The sequence below is a fragment of the Perca flavescens genome, chromosome 18 (assembly GCF_004354835.1).
Source record: "Perca flavescens isolate YP-PL-M2 chromosome 18, PFLA_1.0, whole genome shotgun sequence".
Classification (NCBI taxonomy): domain Eukaryota; kingdom Metazoa; phylum Chordata; class Actinopteri; order Perciformes; family Percidae; genus Perca; species Perca flavescens.
The window spans coordinates 21,571,880-21,585,611 of record NC_041348.1 but is presented as its reverse complement, the minus strand read 5'-3'; the positions used below and the strand labels follow the sequence as shown (position 1 = coordinate 21,585,611).

The 13,732-nt window shown below is 39.7% G+C and overlaps 2 protein-coding genes across 3 annotated transcripts in view; both read right to left on the bottom strand.

Moving 5' to 3' along the window:
- The window catches only part of ppp2r5a (protein phosphatase 2, regulatory subunit B', alpha isoform), a 45,368-nt gene extending 41,238 nt beyond the window's left edge, over positions 1-4,130 (bottom strand). For both annotated transcript variants that reach the window (XM_028604857.1, XM_028604858.1), the window contains exon 1: positions 3,003-4,130. In XM_028604857.1, coding sequence (XP_028460658.1) covers positions 3,003-3,150 — 148 coding nt within the window. In that variant the 5' untranslated portion in view covers positions 3,151-4,130. The remainder of the gene's footprint in view (positions 1-3,002) is intronic.
- Positions 4,131-4,330: 200 nt separating this feature from the next.
- dtl (denticleless E3 ubiquitin protein ligase adapter) lies at positions 4,331-12,082 on the bottom strand. The gene is made up of 15 exons (XM_028604537.1): positions 11,794-12,082; positions 10,861-10,998; positions 10,678-10,770; positions 10,533-10,594; positions 10,146-10,266; positions 9,720-9,785; positions 9,417-9,532; positions 9,257-9,330; positions 9,031-9,137; positions 8,838-8,942; positions 8,017-8,129; positions 7,814-7,903; positions 7,531-7,654; positions 6,692-7,341; positions 4,331-5,379 (listed from the first exon to the last, which is right to left on the bottom strand). The coding sequence occupies exons 1-15, from the start codon at positions 11,843-11,845 to the stop codon at positions 5,311-5,313; spliced, it is 1,980 nt and encodes a 659-aa protein (XP_028460338.1). The 5' UTR covers positions 11,846-12,082; the 3' UTR covers positions 4,331-5,310.
- Positions 12,083-13,732: the final 1,650 nt, after the last annotated feature.

The following is a 13,732-nucleotide window of genomic DNA, read 5'->3' as shown; positions in this document are numbered from 1 at the left end:
GCGCACCCTAATAAAAAAATAGATTCTAAAATTACTGAAATACAGATTTCCATAATTATTTACCAGCAGTATTCACCATGACAAGGCATACATCACCCTCAAGCTTTAAATGCAAGAAAGTCGGATAATTTAGCTGTCACTTTCACGCTCGTCAACGAGGGAGTTGCTGCCAAGTCAAGTCAATGTTGGTGTTGTTGTGGTGCAATGCTCTAGTTTGGGAAAAATATACCAGTGTTTCAAATTCCTGTGTTTTTTTTTATTTTATTTTTTTTAAATTTTTTATTTTACTATGTGCTCTCCGCATGTAACATAAAAGATTCTAAATGAAATATTAGACACTACATTTTCTACAGCAGTCATTGTTGTTACCAACTCATTCATAAGATATTTTGTTTTCATCGTCTTAAGGAGTTGCATAATGTTAAAAAGTTCCAACTACTTGACCAGGCAAGTCTTACTTTAACTGTACTTGTTCCTCCAGTAACATAAACACTGGTGATACGCTGTTGAGGCTTGTCTATAATGTGAGCAAATTACTCTTTAAAATTTCATGAAATTTTGAATTAAAAAAGAAAAAGAAAAATACAAGCTGTTATGAGCAAGGGCGGAAAGTGTCAATACCTCAAATTCAGTTTTTAGTGTGGATCACAATAGGATTTAATATTGCTTAGTGCCACACATGTATATATTGTTATAGGTTATATCTCTATTATACTGTAGATTAGTAAACAAAGATTAATCAATTCCCAAATCTAATATTGTCATCCCTCTGTATGATGCTAGCTTGATGTAAACAATGCAAGATGCATGCTACGTTACAGTGAAATAACGTGTGTTAACAAGTTTAAGTTCACAGTGGAAATACACACAATGTTGTGAATGGAACTTAAATACACACGGTTGTAAGCAGGCGTAGCTCTGTCAGATTTAACCGCAGGCTTAGATTTCTCATGTTTGGCAACACTGTTGGCAAGTACCAAAAGCATGTTAAACTATAATGACCATGGATCATTGTGTCTGTGCTTACAAATTGCATGGGAGAGTTTGAAATATGGCTGTGCAATATATCAATATCGATACAATTGGCTGAATAAATCTGGATATCGTAATATGACACGTGTTGTCTTTTCCTGGTTTTAAAGGCTACATTACAGTAAAGTGATGTCATTTTATGAACGTACCACACTGTTGTAGCTGTTCTATCGTTTGCCTTTACCCACTTCGTTATGGTACTGATGATTATTTGTCAAAAATCTCAATATTTTGTGAAAACACCAATGTAACCGCTACAATATCGCCACAATATCAACACTGAGCCTGAGGTATTTGGTCAAAAATATTTTCATATCGTCCAGCTCTAGTTTGAAACAGCCTGGAGTTCAACATCCAAGTATAAAATATTTAACTCAAAATGTCAACCTGCAGTAAAACACTGCATAGGCTAACTGCTGAATTTACATAAATATTAAAATGCATGCATGTGCCACCTGCGGTTAGGAAGAATCGGGAAAGCAACACAACAAATAAATATTAACCCTTGTGTTGTCTTCCCGTCAACCTTGAAAAAACACTTATTTTTTCGACATTTTTTACACCTTTTTAAAGTTTTAAATTGTTTAATTTTTCTTCTACACATTTTCAGTGCTTATTTCTACGTCCCATATTTTCTGATATAAAACAAAAATTGAAAACGGGTCAATTTGACCCAAAGTCAACACAAGGGATAAGTTAGGAACTTTTCCTTTCCAGAAGAGCAGTACTACACTTGACAGGTAGGGAACACACTCCTTGATCAAGCCATATGCCAAACCCTACCAGACCTCCAGCCCACATGCCCTTCTCCACCTTCAACAGACTACTGCATCAACTGCCAACAGACTCTCCCAAGTTTGATACTGGCTACCCATATTTTCCCACACAGTGTAACATTTTACTTGATGCATTTTTGCTGTCCTGTATACTGCACTATTCTAAGGCTTAGTGCTTGCTATTTGCTACTGACAAACATTGAACACACATGTCGCTTCAGGGTACAGATGAGCCCAGTGAAAAACAAGCTGTAAAAACTAACAAATCCCAAACAAACTACCTGATATTCAACAGGTAGTTCTAATTTTCTCCAGTGCAGCAGTTGTGATACCTCTTACCAGGTACCTTTCAGTCTTGGAAAGTGCTGTAATACAACTGTAGTATTGTGAGTAAGCTTCAGTATCAGGCTTAGATCAAGTAGCTTGTGACCTGTAGGCTACAAGCGCAAATTCTTAGCCTTGCTGGGATGATTTGGATTGTGTCTGAGAATGAATGGGAACCAGTTAAGCCTTCTTCTTCGTTGAGTCATTCCAGCAATGCTGCCTCTGGCACAGCACTTGGGTTATAATTTAGCATGTTTGCACTGGAAATGGCTTTGCAACATCAAATTATAAACTTGTCAAGCCATAGAAAAAAAAAAAAGAACATTACTGCACCTTTTTTCAACAGTCCCTACCAGTATCAACATACAGGAGGAAAACACAAGGAACTCATTTTGACCAATCACAGGTCTTGTGTTTTTATACATTGTTTCTCCCTGTAGTTACCTTTTGTGGCCTCCACAACACCTTGATGCATAAGCATAAATCCCTCTTAACCCCTTCTTCAACAATACTCTCTGGATGTACCTCTGCATGTCAATTCATAAGCGAAGTAAACAAAAAATGTTGAGAAAATGCAGTATGTTACACTAAGAGCACAAAACTGATGTAATGCACTTGGGCAGACAGTAAACTTTGACCACTGCATTTCCTCGTCCAGATTTAAACAACGTGTGGCCTTATGCGCAGCACTGTATGTAAAACTGTGAAATATTTGCCTATATTGCTTTCCCCTTATTCATGTTGCTGCGATTCATATTATGGGCTGCATGCTGAATATTGTTGTTGCAGATCTAGCAGTACACATAACACTCTGCTCACGTGAGAACCCATTTATTTTAATCGGCAGACCCCTTCATCCTCTTACCGTACCTTTGAGCTGCGGCAGGGGTGAAAGCTCCACCGGAGCGCTCTGTGTGCGGTACTGAGAAGAGCCTTGGGATTTTCTCTGTTTCTGGGCCTTCCTCATGGACTTTCTCGTAAACCCGTCCACTTTCTCGGATGCGGAGATGGCCGACATTTTGATGCACAAACTGACGAAGATAAGCTATTGTATCCCTAGGCCAATTCAAATGTGTCCTCTTCTGCTCGCATTAGCACAAAAATATGGAGCCAAATGCACGACTTGAAGCTCGTCTCCTTTCCAAGTCTGATGTTAGTCTGTATGATCCAACATGGTCGCTCGGTATTGGGGTTAGACTGTGTTCAAAGACTGCATCATTCGGGTAACGTTAACTTGTTTTCTGGAACAATCTTCAAAACACGAACCAAAAAGCCAAACTACAACTCATGATATTGCCCACAGTATAACCTGAAGATACAAACATAGGACAATTATCACATAAGTTTGAAAATGTCAGATGTTTTTTTTACTGCTTCGTCGTGTTTGCTAAAGGTCTACCTGTTGCAAAACGTATGAAAGACATTGTCATAAAAAGTTGCCTGAATTAATCGTAGTCTTGACAGTAGCAAACTACTGTACCGATAGGCTGCTGGCTAACCTAACGTTAGCTAACGTTAGCTAGCTAAAATTAGCCGACGTTAATGTACGCCACTACAACAGTTTGCACCGCTGTTGAGGAAGAAAAGTTACAAAAGATAGTTGACCCGTTAAATTCATGTAGTTCTTCGTAAAACATCAAGTCCAAGTCTTCCAGCACTGCTTATAATCCTAGTGAGACTTCCGTTGAGTGTATTTTCAGAAGAACTATCTGCGATCGATGAAGTTGAATTTCGCTCGACGACTGAGTCATTTAACGTTAGCACTTAAAAGTTAGCCGTGTTCACATTCAGTCGACTTTCTCTTGACTACATTGTTCGTTTAATAAAGATCGATAGTTTCGTTTTCACGGCTTCTAAAAACATCGAGTATTCTTAAATACAAGAAATTACTGGACGTCGTGCTGAGCAGGCAGCCATAAAACACTCCCAGTACAGCCGTTGTCTGTCTGACTTCACAGATCTGTGGACTGCAGAGCCTGACAGGTGTACGTCATTGAGTGACGCCTCTAAGGGCCAATCACAAGCAGAGAATTAAAAAATTGTAAACTTTTTAACCAATCAAGTGTCGCTGAACGGGAGCCCGGAACATGTGACATGTGAAAACAAATACGTGACGTTGTACAGTTGAATGAGGAGTGGCAGCTGTAGTATATATCAATTATTTAATAGGTTATTTATTCTGTAAATTTTTCGCAAAACTATGGTTACCATCTGGACACAACCACATTAGTGGTTAGCAGGAAAGACGCATTTCATTTGCCGACTTTATAATTTTTTCCTTTCGGCTCTAATAAAACATGTTTTTACCTCTCATTACCCCTAACAGTATTGAAATAAAAAACAGTCAGAGAAGCAACCTGTAATGAGAGGTCAGAAGAAGATAAACTTTGTAACCACTGCAGTAAATGATTAAAGTCATGGCATCACTATCACTTGTGTCTGACCTCCAAACACTCTTTATCACACTTATATGCAACCAATAGCATGCCACACACTTTGAACACTCTTTTCAATTTAATAAAATCAGACCAGAGCAAATCTGTGTCAATTAAATACAAATTAACCAAGCAACTTTGTACATATAAACATAAGCATTTGCTCAAGAAAAAAAAAAAACATTTTGCAAAAATGTATATATGTAACACAAAGAAAAGGGTCAAACCCATACATGGAGAAAACCCACAAAGAGATAAAGCTTACAGCTTAGTGAAGTTCATAAAACTGCTCAAAGATGTGGCTCACATAAATGGTATTTTTTAGTGAATTTAAAATGTCCACACCTCAGACAAACATTTATTCTCTGCACTTGAGGATTAATACCTGGTGGACCTCTTAAACAAATGTATTAAATATGGGTTCTTGCATCTCTTGAAGTTGCCAGGTTTGAGTAAAATAAAAGATTTACTTAGCAACATGCAACTTGATTTTTTCCAACCAGAGATTCTTCACAGCACCAGAAAATTGTGTAGGAGGCAACTGCAAAACCCATGGCCCAATTAAAATAAATAAATCAGCCTCTCGAGATATGCTGCAGCATCAAATATTCAGAATGACTGTTTTGTCAATCTCTATGCAATGTATTATTGCCTGTGGGTTCTGGTTAAAAAAAAATAAATACTCAAAATAAAAATCTAGCATTTTAAAACAGAAGCACAAAGCATCTGACTGGCTCAAGCTCTCACTCCAGATTAGGCCTTCTTGTAAAATACATGGAGATCTTCTTCGTGGTTTGTGGTGAGCGGATTGTCTGAAAAACAACAAACAAAAAAGGTCAACTGCAATATTCATTTTAATAGCTATACAACATCCCCATGCATGTAAACATTAGCATAAATAAGGAGGGACAGACCTCAATTACCAAACAATCATTCCTCAAGCCTGTGTTTCTATCGCACAAATAATGCAAGGCAGTTAATCTTTTCCAGTGACCTTCACTGAAGATACAAGAGCGTAAGCTTGAACTTCTAGACTGGCAATATTCCAAGTAAGTGAATGTGAAAGGAGGTGTAAATAACCAACACAGCCAAAAGAAATGTCAAATATTTTTCTGTCCCTACAGTGTTTCTACATGAGTTACAACAGTGTTCAATAAGTGCAGTGGTTCACTCTGCCTTAATGAAAAAGCTCCTTATGGAAAATACACATTCATTTTCTTGCAGAGTCCGATGAGAAGAAAGGTACTAGTGATGGTCAAATGAAGCTTTGCGAACCAGTGTCTTTACTTTCTGAGCTCACTAGATGGCTCTCTTTGTTCAAAGAAAAAGGTTAAATGAATGGCAATTCAATGGGTTTTCAAACCCTTTGTTGAACAGAGAGCGCCATCTAGTGAGCTCAGAAAGTAAAGACACTGGTTCGCGAAGCTTCATTTGACCATCACTAAAAGATACCACTCTAATGTCTGTACGGTAAATACTAAGCTACCACCAGTAGCCGGTTAGCTTAGCACAAAGACTATAAATAGGGGGAAACAGCTCGCCTGGCTTTGTTGAAAGGTGATATAATGACACACTGTATAACATGTTAAGTAGTGAGCTTTAGAGGTGCTAGTTTACAGAAACAGTTGGACAGAGCTAGGCTAGCCATTTATCCGCCGTTTCCGGTCTTTGTGCTAAGCTAAGAGCCCCCTTTTTTTTTTGGCGGTATTTTTGCCTTTATTAGATAGTGGACAGTATAGATGCAGACAGGAAATGTGGGGATAGCGAGAAAGGGTTATGACATGCAAAAAAATCCCCAGCTGCAATTTAACAGAGGATGTTGCAGTTATGTGGTTTGCATCTTAACCATTCTTCTTATCTTGTCCTTACAGATATGACAGCAATATTAATCTTGTATCCAACTCTCTGCAAGAAAGCAAATGAGACTATCTCCCCCTAATGTCAAACTGTTGCTTTCAGAAAGTGCTACTCCTAAAAAAGGACCTCATTGTCTTCCATAATCTAACAGCAGTGTCAAAGACATTTGTAGGCTGACAAGGAAACAACGCTCTAATAGAGCAACACTAATACTACTGAGAATACGTAACACTGATTAACTTCTGAAACAGGGATTTTTGTGCGTACCGGTGAAGCTGGTGTCTTGCCATCTTGTTTTTTAGAGGCACCGGGGCTTCTGGGAGTACTAGGGCTTCCTTGACCTTTCCTCATCTTTTGGCCCATCGCTGACAGCCAGTCCTTTGCCCCGGGAGAGCAATTCTCTTTGCCAGTCTGTCTTGATGAGACTTGCTTGTTGTCCTTTGTGTGACAGTCTGTTTGTAGCTGGCTCTCTTGAGCGGGGCAGCAGATTCCAGACAGGGCCCGGCTTCTCTTGGCCGCAGGGAAGAGTTCAGTAACACAGTCACATTGTTCTGCACCCCCACAGCTTGCAGATGGACTGTCACCAGTCTCCAGCCTGCGTTTGGCCCGTCGCTCTGTGGGAGAGGCACTGCTCACCGGGCTCTGGGGACACGGGCTCAGTACCCTACGGAGCGAAGGGCTGACATGACCAGGAGATCCATGGCTCGGTGATAACCACTGTTTGATAGAAGATGGTGTTCTCTGGCGAGCAGCAGCAGCCTTAGCACCCTGAGAAGGGATGGGTGAGGTGGTGCTGGAGGGCAGAGGCAGGGCGGCTCCACTGGGAGCACAGGCAGCAAGCTGGGGTGACACCAGGCCTCCAAGACTCTCTGTCCTCTGGCTCTTGGCAGGGGTTGTCTCAGCTCTGATTGAAGGCCCTTTACAAAAGCAGAAGTCCTTGTTAGTTCACTATGAATAATTTGAATGACATATTTTCCATTCAAGGGCAGGACAGCAGCGATTTATGACAAAGTACGTCCGCATGCTAAGGTAAGGAAACAATATGAAGAATAAAACAGACACGGAAAAACATTGTATATGTTGTTCATGGTAGTTTTAATGCTTACTTGAGAGAGATTTAGGGCGTGCCCAGCCCACAAGGTTGGCCTCTCCCACTGAAGATTGTGCTCCATCCATTTCCCGGTGAAGCCTCCAGATCCGCACAGTGTGGTCATCAGAACAGGAAGCAATCTGCAAACAGAGCAGTGGGGATCATACAGAGCCTAACTCCATCTTCCTAAGCCTATTAAAATGGCGCAGCTTCACAGCAGGGAAACACAAGAACCTCTGAATCATACTCAAAGAGTCTTTGAAAACTCAAACTAGAAATGTAAAAGTTTTTTGCCTCACCTTTGTAAAATCTGTTGGGCACCATGCAACAGATGTCACTTCCTCGCTATGGCCTTGGAGCATCATGGGAGGATGTTTAGGATCAGAGATCTGAAATGTAAAATTTGATGAAAAATGCTCAAATGCAATCATAATCACCCTAAAGCATTACATCACAACACCATTTTCCATTTTAATATGGCAAAATAAAGTAGAGATAGTACCTTCCAGATGTATGCGTTATGGTCACTTGAGCCACTGGCCAAGAACTGGTCATCTGGGCTAATAGTGGACTTTACATAAAATGAGGAGTTCTGGTGGCCACTGAAAACTGCCACTGTGGAGGAAAACAAACAGCAATATTAGAATCATGAAAGAAAGATTAAATTCAGAAAGTAATTGAGCCTGAAAAAAAAACACAAAAATAAAGAATAGAGTAATACAAAAAATGACATGAGCTTTAATGAGATGCAATGTGTTAAGGACTATAACAGAATGACTAGAGAAACTCAACTGTCCTTAACCATTGTGTTGTCTTCCCATCAACCTTGAAAAAACACACCTTTGTTTCCATTTGTTTTTGCTTTTTCCAATGTTTTAAATTGTTAAATTTTTCTTCTACACATTTTAAGCACTTATTTCTACGTCCCATATTTTCTGATATAAAACAAAAATTTAAAACAGGTCAACACAAGGGTTAAGTTCATGCACTTGCAATGTGTGAGTATTAACCAGCTGATCTGTCGCTGATTAGCAGTCCAATAAGGGTTCCACATTCCTCAGGACTTCACATATTTAAAGCTAAAGCTATTAGAATATGATTGTACAAGCATACAAAGTATCTGCATCTCTACATTTCCTCTGTCAAACAGTGCCCTCTTGCTTTACTCTCTGCTCCAATGACAGTTAAAACAAAGGACATTAGTTTGCAGCCACATCTAGTGATATGCAATGGCAATGAATTTAATTAGGGATAAACCGAAAAATGTCTATTCAGGCACAGATACACAATATGTATAGTCGTCGGAGTGGAGTCCTTGTTCACCTGGAGTCGTTTTCATTCCACTGACATTAAACATGTAGATACTATCATCAGTGCAGTTACATATGACGTTGGATCTTGTGGAGTCCAGAACAAGTCCAGAATAACCTGCAAAACATGCAAAACCACATTCAGTTAATTCTGGTCATTTGCATATTTCGGGTAAAAATGAAGGCTAGTATTGTACAAAACTAACCCAGTCGCATGCGCATGCAAGAACCCGGGTACGGGTACGTTTGCAGCGGGACAGGATCCTGACGGTGTGCAGTGTAGTTCTTCCTTAGATCCCACATCTTGATCACTCTGGTTCAGATGAATGAAATGGAGAAATTTATGTGATCATGCAATTTTATTTGCTTTGAAAGTCATTTTATACTGGCTTGCTGCATGTTAGAAACAAGTAAGTTACAGTGGTTTCTTACCCATCAACGGCCCCAGAGGAGATGAGGGTGTGCTGATCCCGAAACAAAACTACTGTGACACTCTGCTGGGTGTCCTGCAAGAGAGATGAGGTGCTTAAAGATCGTCCGTCCTTCCTTCTGCACTGCTCTTTCTTTCATTTAAATCGTTGGAGAAACTCACCACACTGGGAGCCATGCCACGCGTGCTACTCCGCCTCTTCTTTGTTCTGGCGGGGGTGTTTGTCTCTGCTTTGTTGTGAGCACCACTGATCTGTTTCACCTGTCTGTAGAAACCATCTGAGAGGAAGACACAAACATGATCTCACGCACACACACATAAAATAGCCCGACTAATCTTTATACATTTGCCCCATAAGGCCTTATGCATTATAACTTTATAGAAATAAAGATTGGGACTGAATAAACACTACATTATACACAATAAAAAAACAAAACCTTTGTAATTGAAATTTCCAATTGATACCTTTTTTGCTGCACCTGGTGTCCCAGACCATAATATTTCCATCTCTGGCCCCAGTACAGAACACAGCTGTTTCATAGAAGACAAAGCATCAATAATGTGATACATCAAAGCATCATTAATGCAAAGATATTAAATGTAATGTCATGTATCCACCTACTTAACTACTACAAAAAAATTAGTTCACATTCAGTTAACGGTTTATTTTCTTAGATTTTTAAATGAAGATTCCAATTGTTTTTTTCTTCCTGGCATATATATTCTGTTTTAATGCTATGCCAATAGGTGAGGGTGCATATAAACATTTCAATAAATATTCCCAAAATCCAATATCACACCACCAACACGGCAATTTCTTGTGTCCTTTGAGAGAAGCCAGGGAACAAAATTGTCCCCTGCAATATAGTATGTGGTCAGAATAAAATATACCTTTCTCCTGTGGTGTGAATGAAACAGACTTAAGGCTGCAGAGGTGACCCTTGAAGCTGCCTAACATCTCCCCTGACTTCACATCCCACAGCCTGGCCATCTGATCCCCGGCAGCAGTCACCTAAGAATGGTTTCAAGAAGGCTTTACTTGTCAGTAAAGAGAGTTTACAAGCTGCTTTAAATGCTGCAATATGAACAAGAGTAGATAATGAGGAACTACAAGGAGTCATAAACAAAATAAAACCAGGCAACATCAATATATGAGTTAAAAGTATCTATGTAAGGACCAAATATTAGATGTAGTAATATCTAAAGCATTTAAAAGATGTTACTGACATCATGATTCAAAGTGGACTGATGATATGGCATGTATTTAGTTGTACTTACTAAGTGAGGCTCCCCTGGTACCCAGGCTATGTCAAAGACAGCATTCTCATGAGCCAACCATTCTGCAAACATACACACACCATAAGCCTCTGACATTTCTTTATAATAATAAAAAATGATAATGGTGGTGGGGTTCTACACATACCTTTAAGGAGTGGCTTTTCACGGCTCTCTGTGTTGTAGATCCTAACAATGCCTTCTTCATTAGCTACTGCAAGGATGTTCTGCATGTTCCCCGCTGAAGAGAGACACGTCGGTTAGATGGATAAATGGCAACAGCTCTGTTGTGTATCATCTGAGGGTAATATAGCATGTACAGGTGGGTTACCAGAGGAGAAAGCCAATCCAAACGGTGGCACAGAGTCACCCAGGTTGCCATAGGAGATGTGTTCATCTTGTCGGACACACTGGTAGCCTCCCAGCACAGAGCTCAGAGGGTACCTGGGCCAGGGGTCTGCAGGGAGGGCTGGGGAGATCCAAGAAGAAAGTACATCTAGTCAGGCACTGTACTTAAACTATTAACTACTGATACTTCAATTTTGTGAAGTTACTCCACGGCATTCAGAGTTAAAATTACATTTATTCCACCACATCTATCTGATGGCTGTGTGTACTTTTTTTTTTCTTCAGTCTATGTTTGACTTCTTACTTATGACATTTAAAATGAATAAAAGGCTGGGCTGTAACTCAATATTATCATTAATCGACTTTCAGTGGTCTCCTATCGTAATGTTAAAATAATGTTCACTTATTAACACAATCTGCTATCCAAATGATTGATTTCAAACTGATTCGAATTTAAAACTAACAAATGAGTTACTAGTTAGGTTTTCTCATTTTAAGAGTTATAATGCAAAACGGTAGAGCACAGGTCACTGCATTGAACATCAGTTTTTTTTTTATATTATTTGGCCTACATGTTTTAAAGATATACTTCCAGACACGTTAAAGAAGCGGAGTTTTTTACGCTTATTAATGTAACACCACGTTACATTATTAACGCAAACTAACGTAAATGTGAGCTAGTTTGGATCGTTACATTTTTCTGCCATGGCAAGAGAAATAGAACGTGACCAAAGATCCATCTGTAAACTGCAGTGGGATTAAAAATCTAAACTTCACATGGCAAAAAGGTGAGCTTTAAACATTACCCTTAATAAAACCTAGCTTAAGTTTAGATAGCACAATAAATCACAAGGCACACCCAGTAACGTTAACGGAAAAGCCCCCCAAATATTCCCAAACACATTGATTATCTTACCATTCTGCCTTCGTCTGCCCACTCCTCTGTCAAGTATTGAGCGGAAAAGCATCCCTAAACTCGGACAATCTGAAATAATTTTAAATAATTCAGAAGTTTGTCGGATCGTTAGCTGGTGGTCTTTTCCGTGTTGCTGCTGCTGCTGCTGCTGTCTTTCCCGCGAACAACTCGGCGCACCACAGGGACCGAATCCCCCGCTAATCTTGCGTTACGCGCTACCATTGGTTGAAACAACCACTTCCTCCTCAGCGTCACTTCCACATCCGCAGGTTCATACCGGTTCTTACCAAAGCAGAGCCCAAAAAGTCTGTACGGAGATCGTTCTTTCAAAATAAATAACCTTAAGAGAATGGCCCAGCCCAGTATACTGATCATCAGTCGTACTTAGAACTGGATCAACATAATCTCTGTTTTGGATGGATCTTGAGCAAAAGTTGAGGAAGTATTCACATCTTTTACCTAAGTAAAAGTACTAATAACACCCTGTAAAAATACTATATACATAGTCCTGCATTGATAATGTTACTTAAGTAAAAGTATGTACTTAATGTACTGCACTCAATGCAGAAAAATGTCCCCTGTGACTGTCAATCAACTAGCCTAAATGATTAATCGACTAATAATTACAGCTGTAGGCTACTTGAATTAATCGTTTTGGTTAGTTTAATTTATAACAAAACTTATTTTACAAGCCTTCCATGTGTTCTTAATACATCTTAATTTGTAACTAGTAAGCTGTAAAATAATTGTAATGAAGTAGAAGTAGAAAGTGGCCTTAAAAGATGACTCAAGTAAAGTACAAAGTACTTCAAAACTGTGAAAGGGGGTCATTTTCTATGCGGTAATACCTACATTTCTGTTTAATGGTTTATGTACGAGCATGACTTTGTGATATCAAAACTAGTTTGTAAGACAATAATGGTCCGACACACAACTTATATCCAATATATAACACAGTGTGTGATGTGAGAACTTTAGACGCCCAGTGCACATAGCCTACACTGAGATGGACTTTTCTGTGAAGTGGGAGACAACTTGTGTCCAGCAGTTTTGAAATAAAAAAGTATTTGCATATTCATAGAATCTGGAGTTTTCAATGAGAGACAAGGACTACATGTCCTTTTAAAAATGTTTTTAATAATTAATTGAACATTTTTGTGGGAAAACCTTATAAGAAAGAAAGAAATTGTTATTCTAAGCATTAGTATTTTTATGTCTTATAACATGTCTGTCTTTCTTCAAAAAATTTACCAAAGTAAAAGTATAAAAGTACTGCAACAAAACAGGTAAAATATGAAAAATATAAATACTCATGTAAGTAGCTCTCGATCTACCGGTCAGTTTTCGTTCCTACCCTCACCTATGGTCATGAAGGCTGGGTCATGACCGAAAGAACGAGATCCAGGGTACAAGCGGCTGAAATGGGTTTCCTCAGGAGGGTGGCTGGCGTCTCCCTTAGAGATAGGGTGAGAAGCTCAGTCATCCGTGAGGAGCTCGGAGTAGAGCCGCTGCTCCTTTGCGTCGAAAGGAGCCAGTTGAGGTGGTTCGGGCATCTGGTAAGGATGCCCCCTGGGCGCCTCCCTAGGGAGGTGTTCCAGGCACGTCCAGCTGGGAGGAGGCCTCGGGGAAGACCCAGGACTAGGTGGAGGGATTATATCTCCAACCTGGCCTGGGAACGCCTCGGGATCCCCCAGTCGGAGCTGGTTAATGTTGCTCGGGAAAGGGAAGTTTGGGGTCCCCTGCTGGAACTGCTCCCCCCGCGACCCGACACCGGATAAGCGGACGAAGATGGATGGATGGATGTAAGTAGCTTACAGCATTATTGTTATAATTCTGCATCATTATTACTGATGCATTAATTATCAAGGGGGATATAATTGTAACTGCTTACTGCTGGGTAATATTCATATAAAAGAATGCATCCCACTTTAAAAACAGA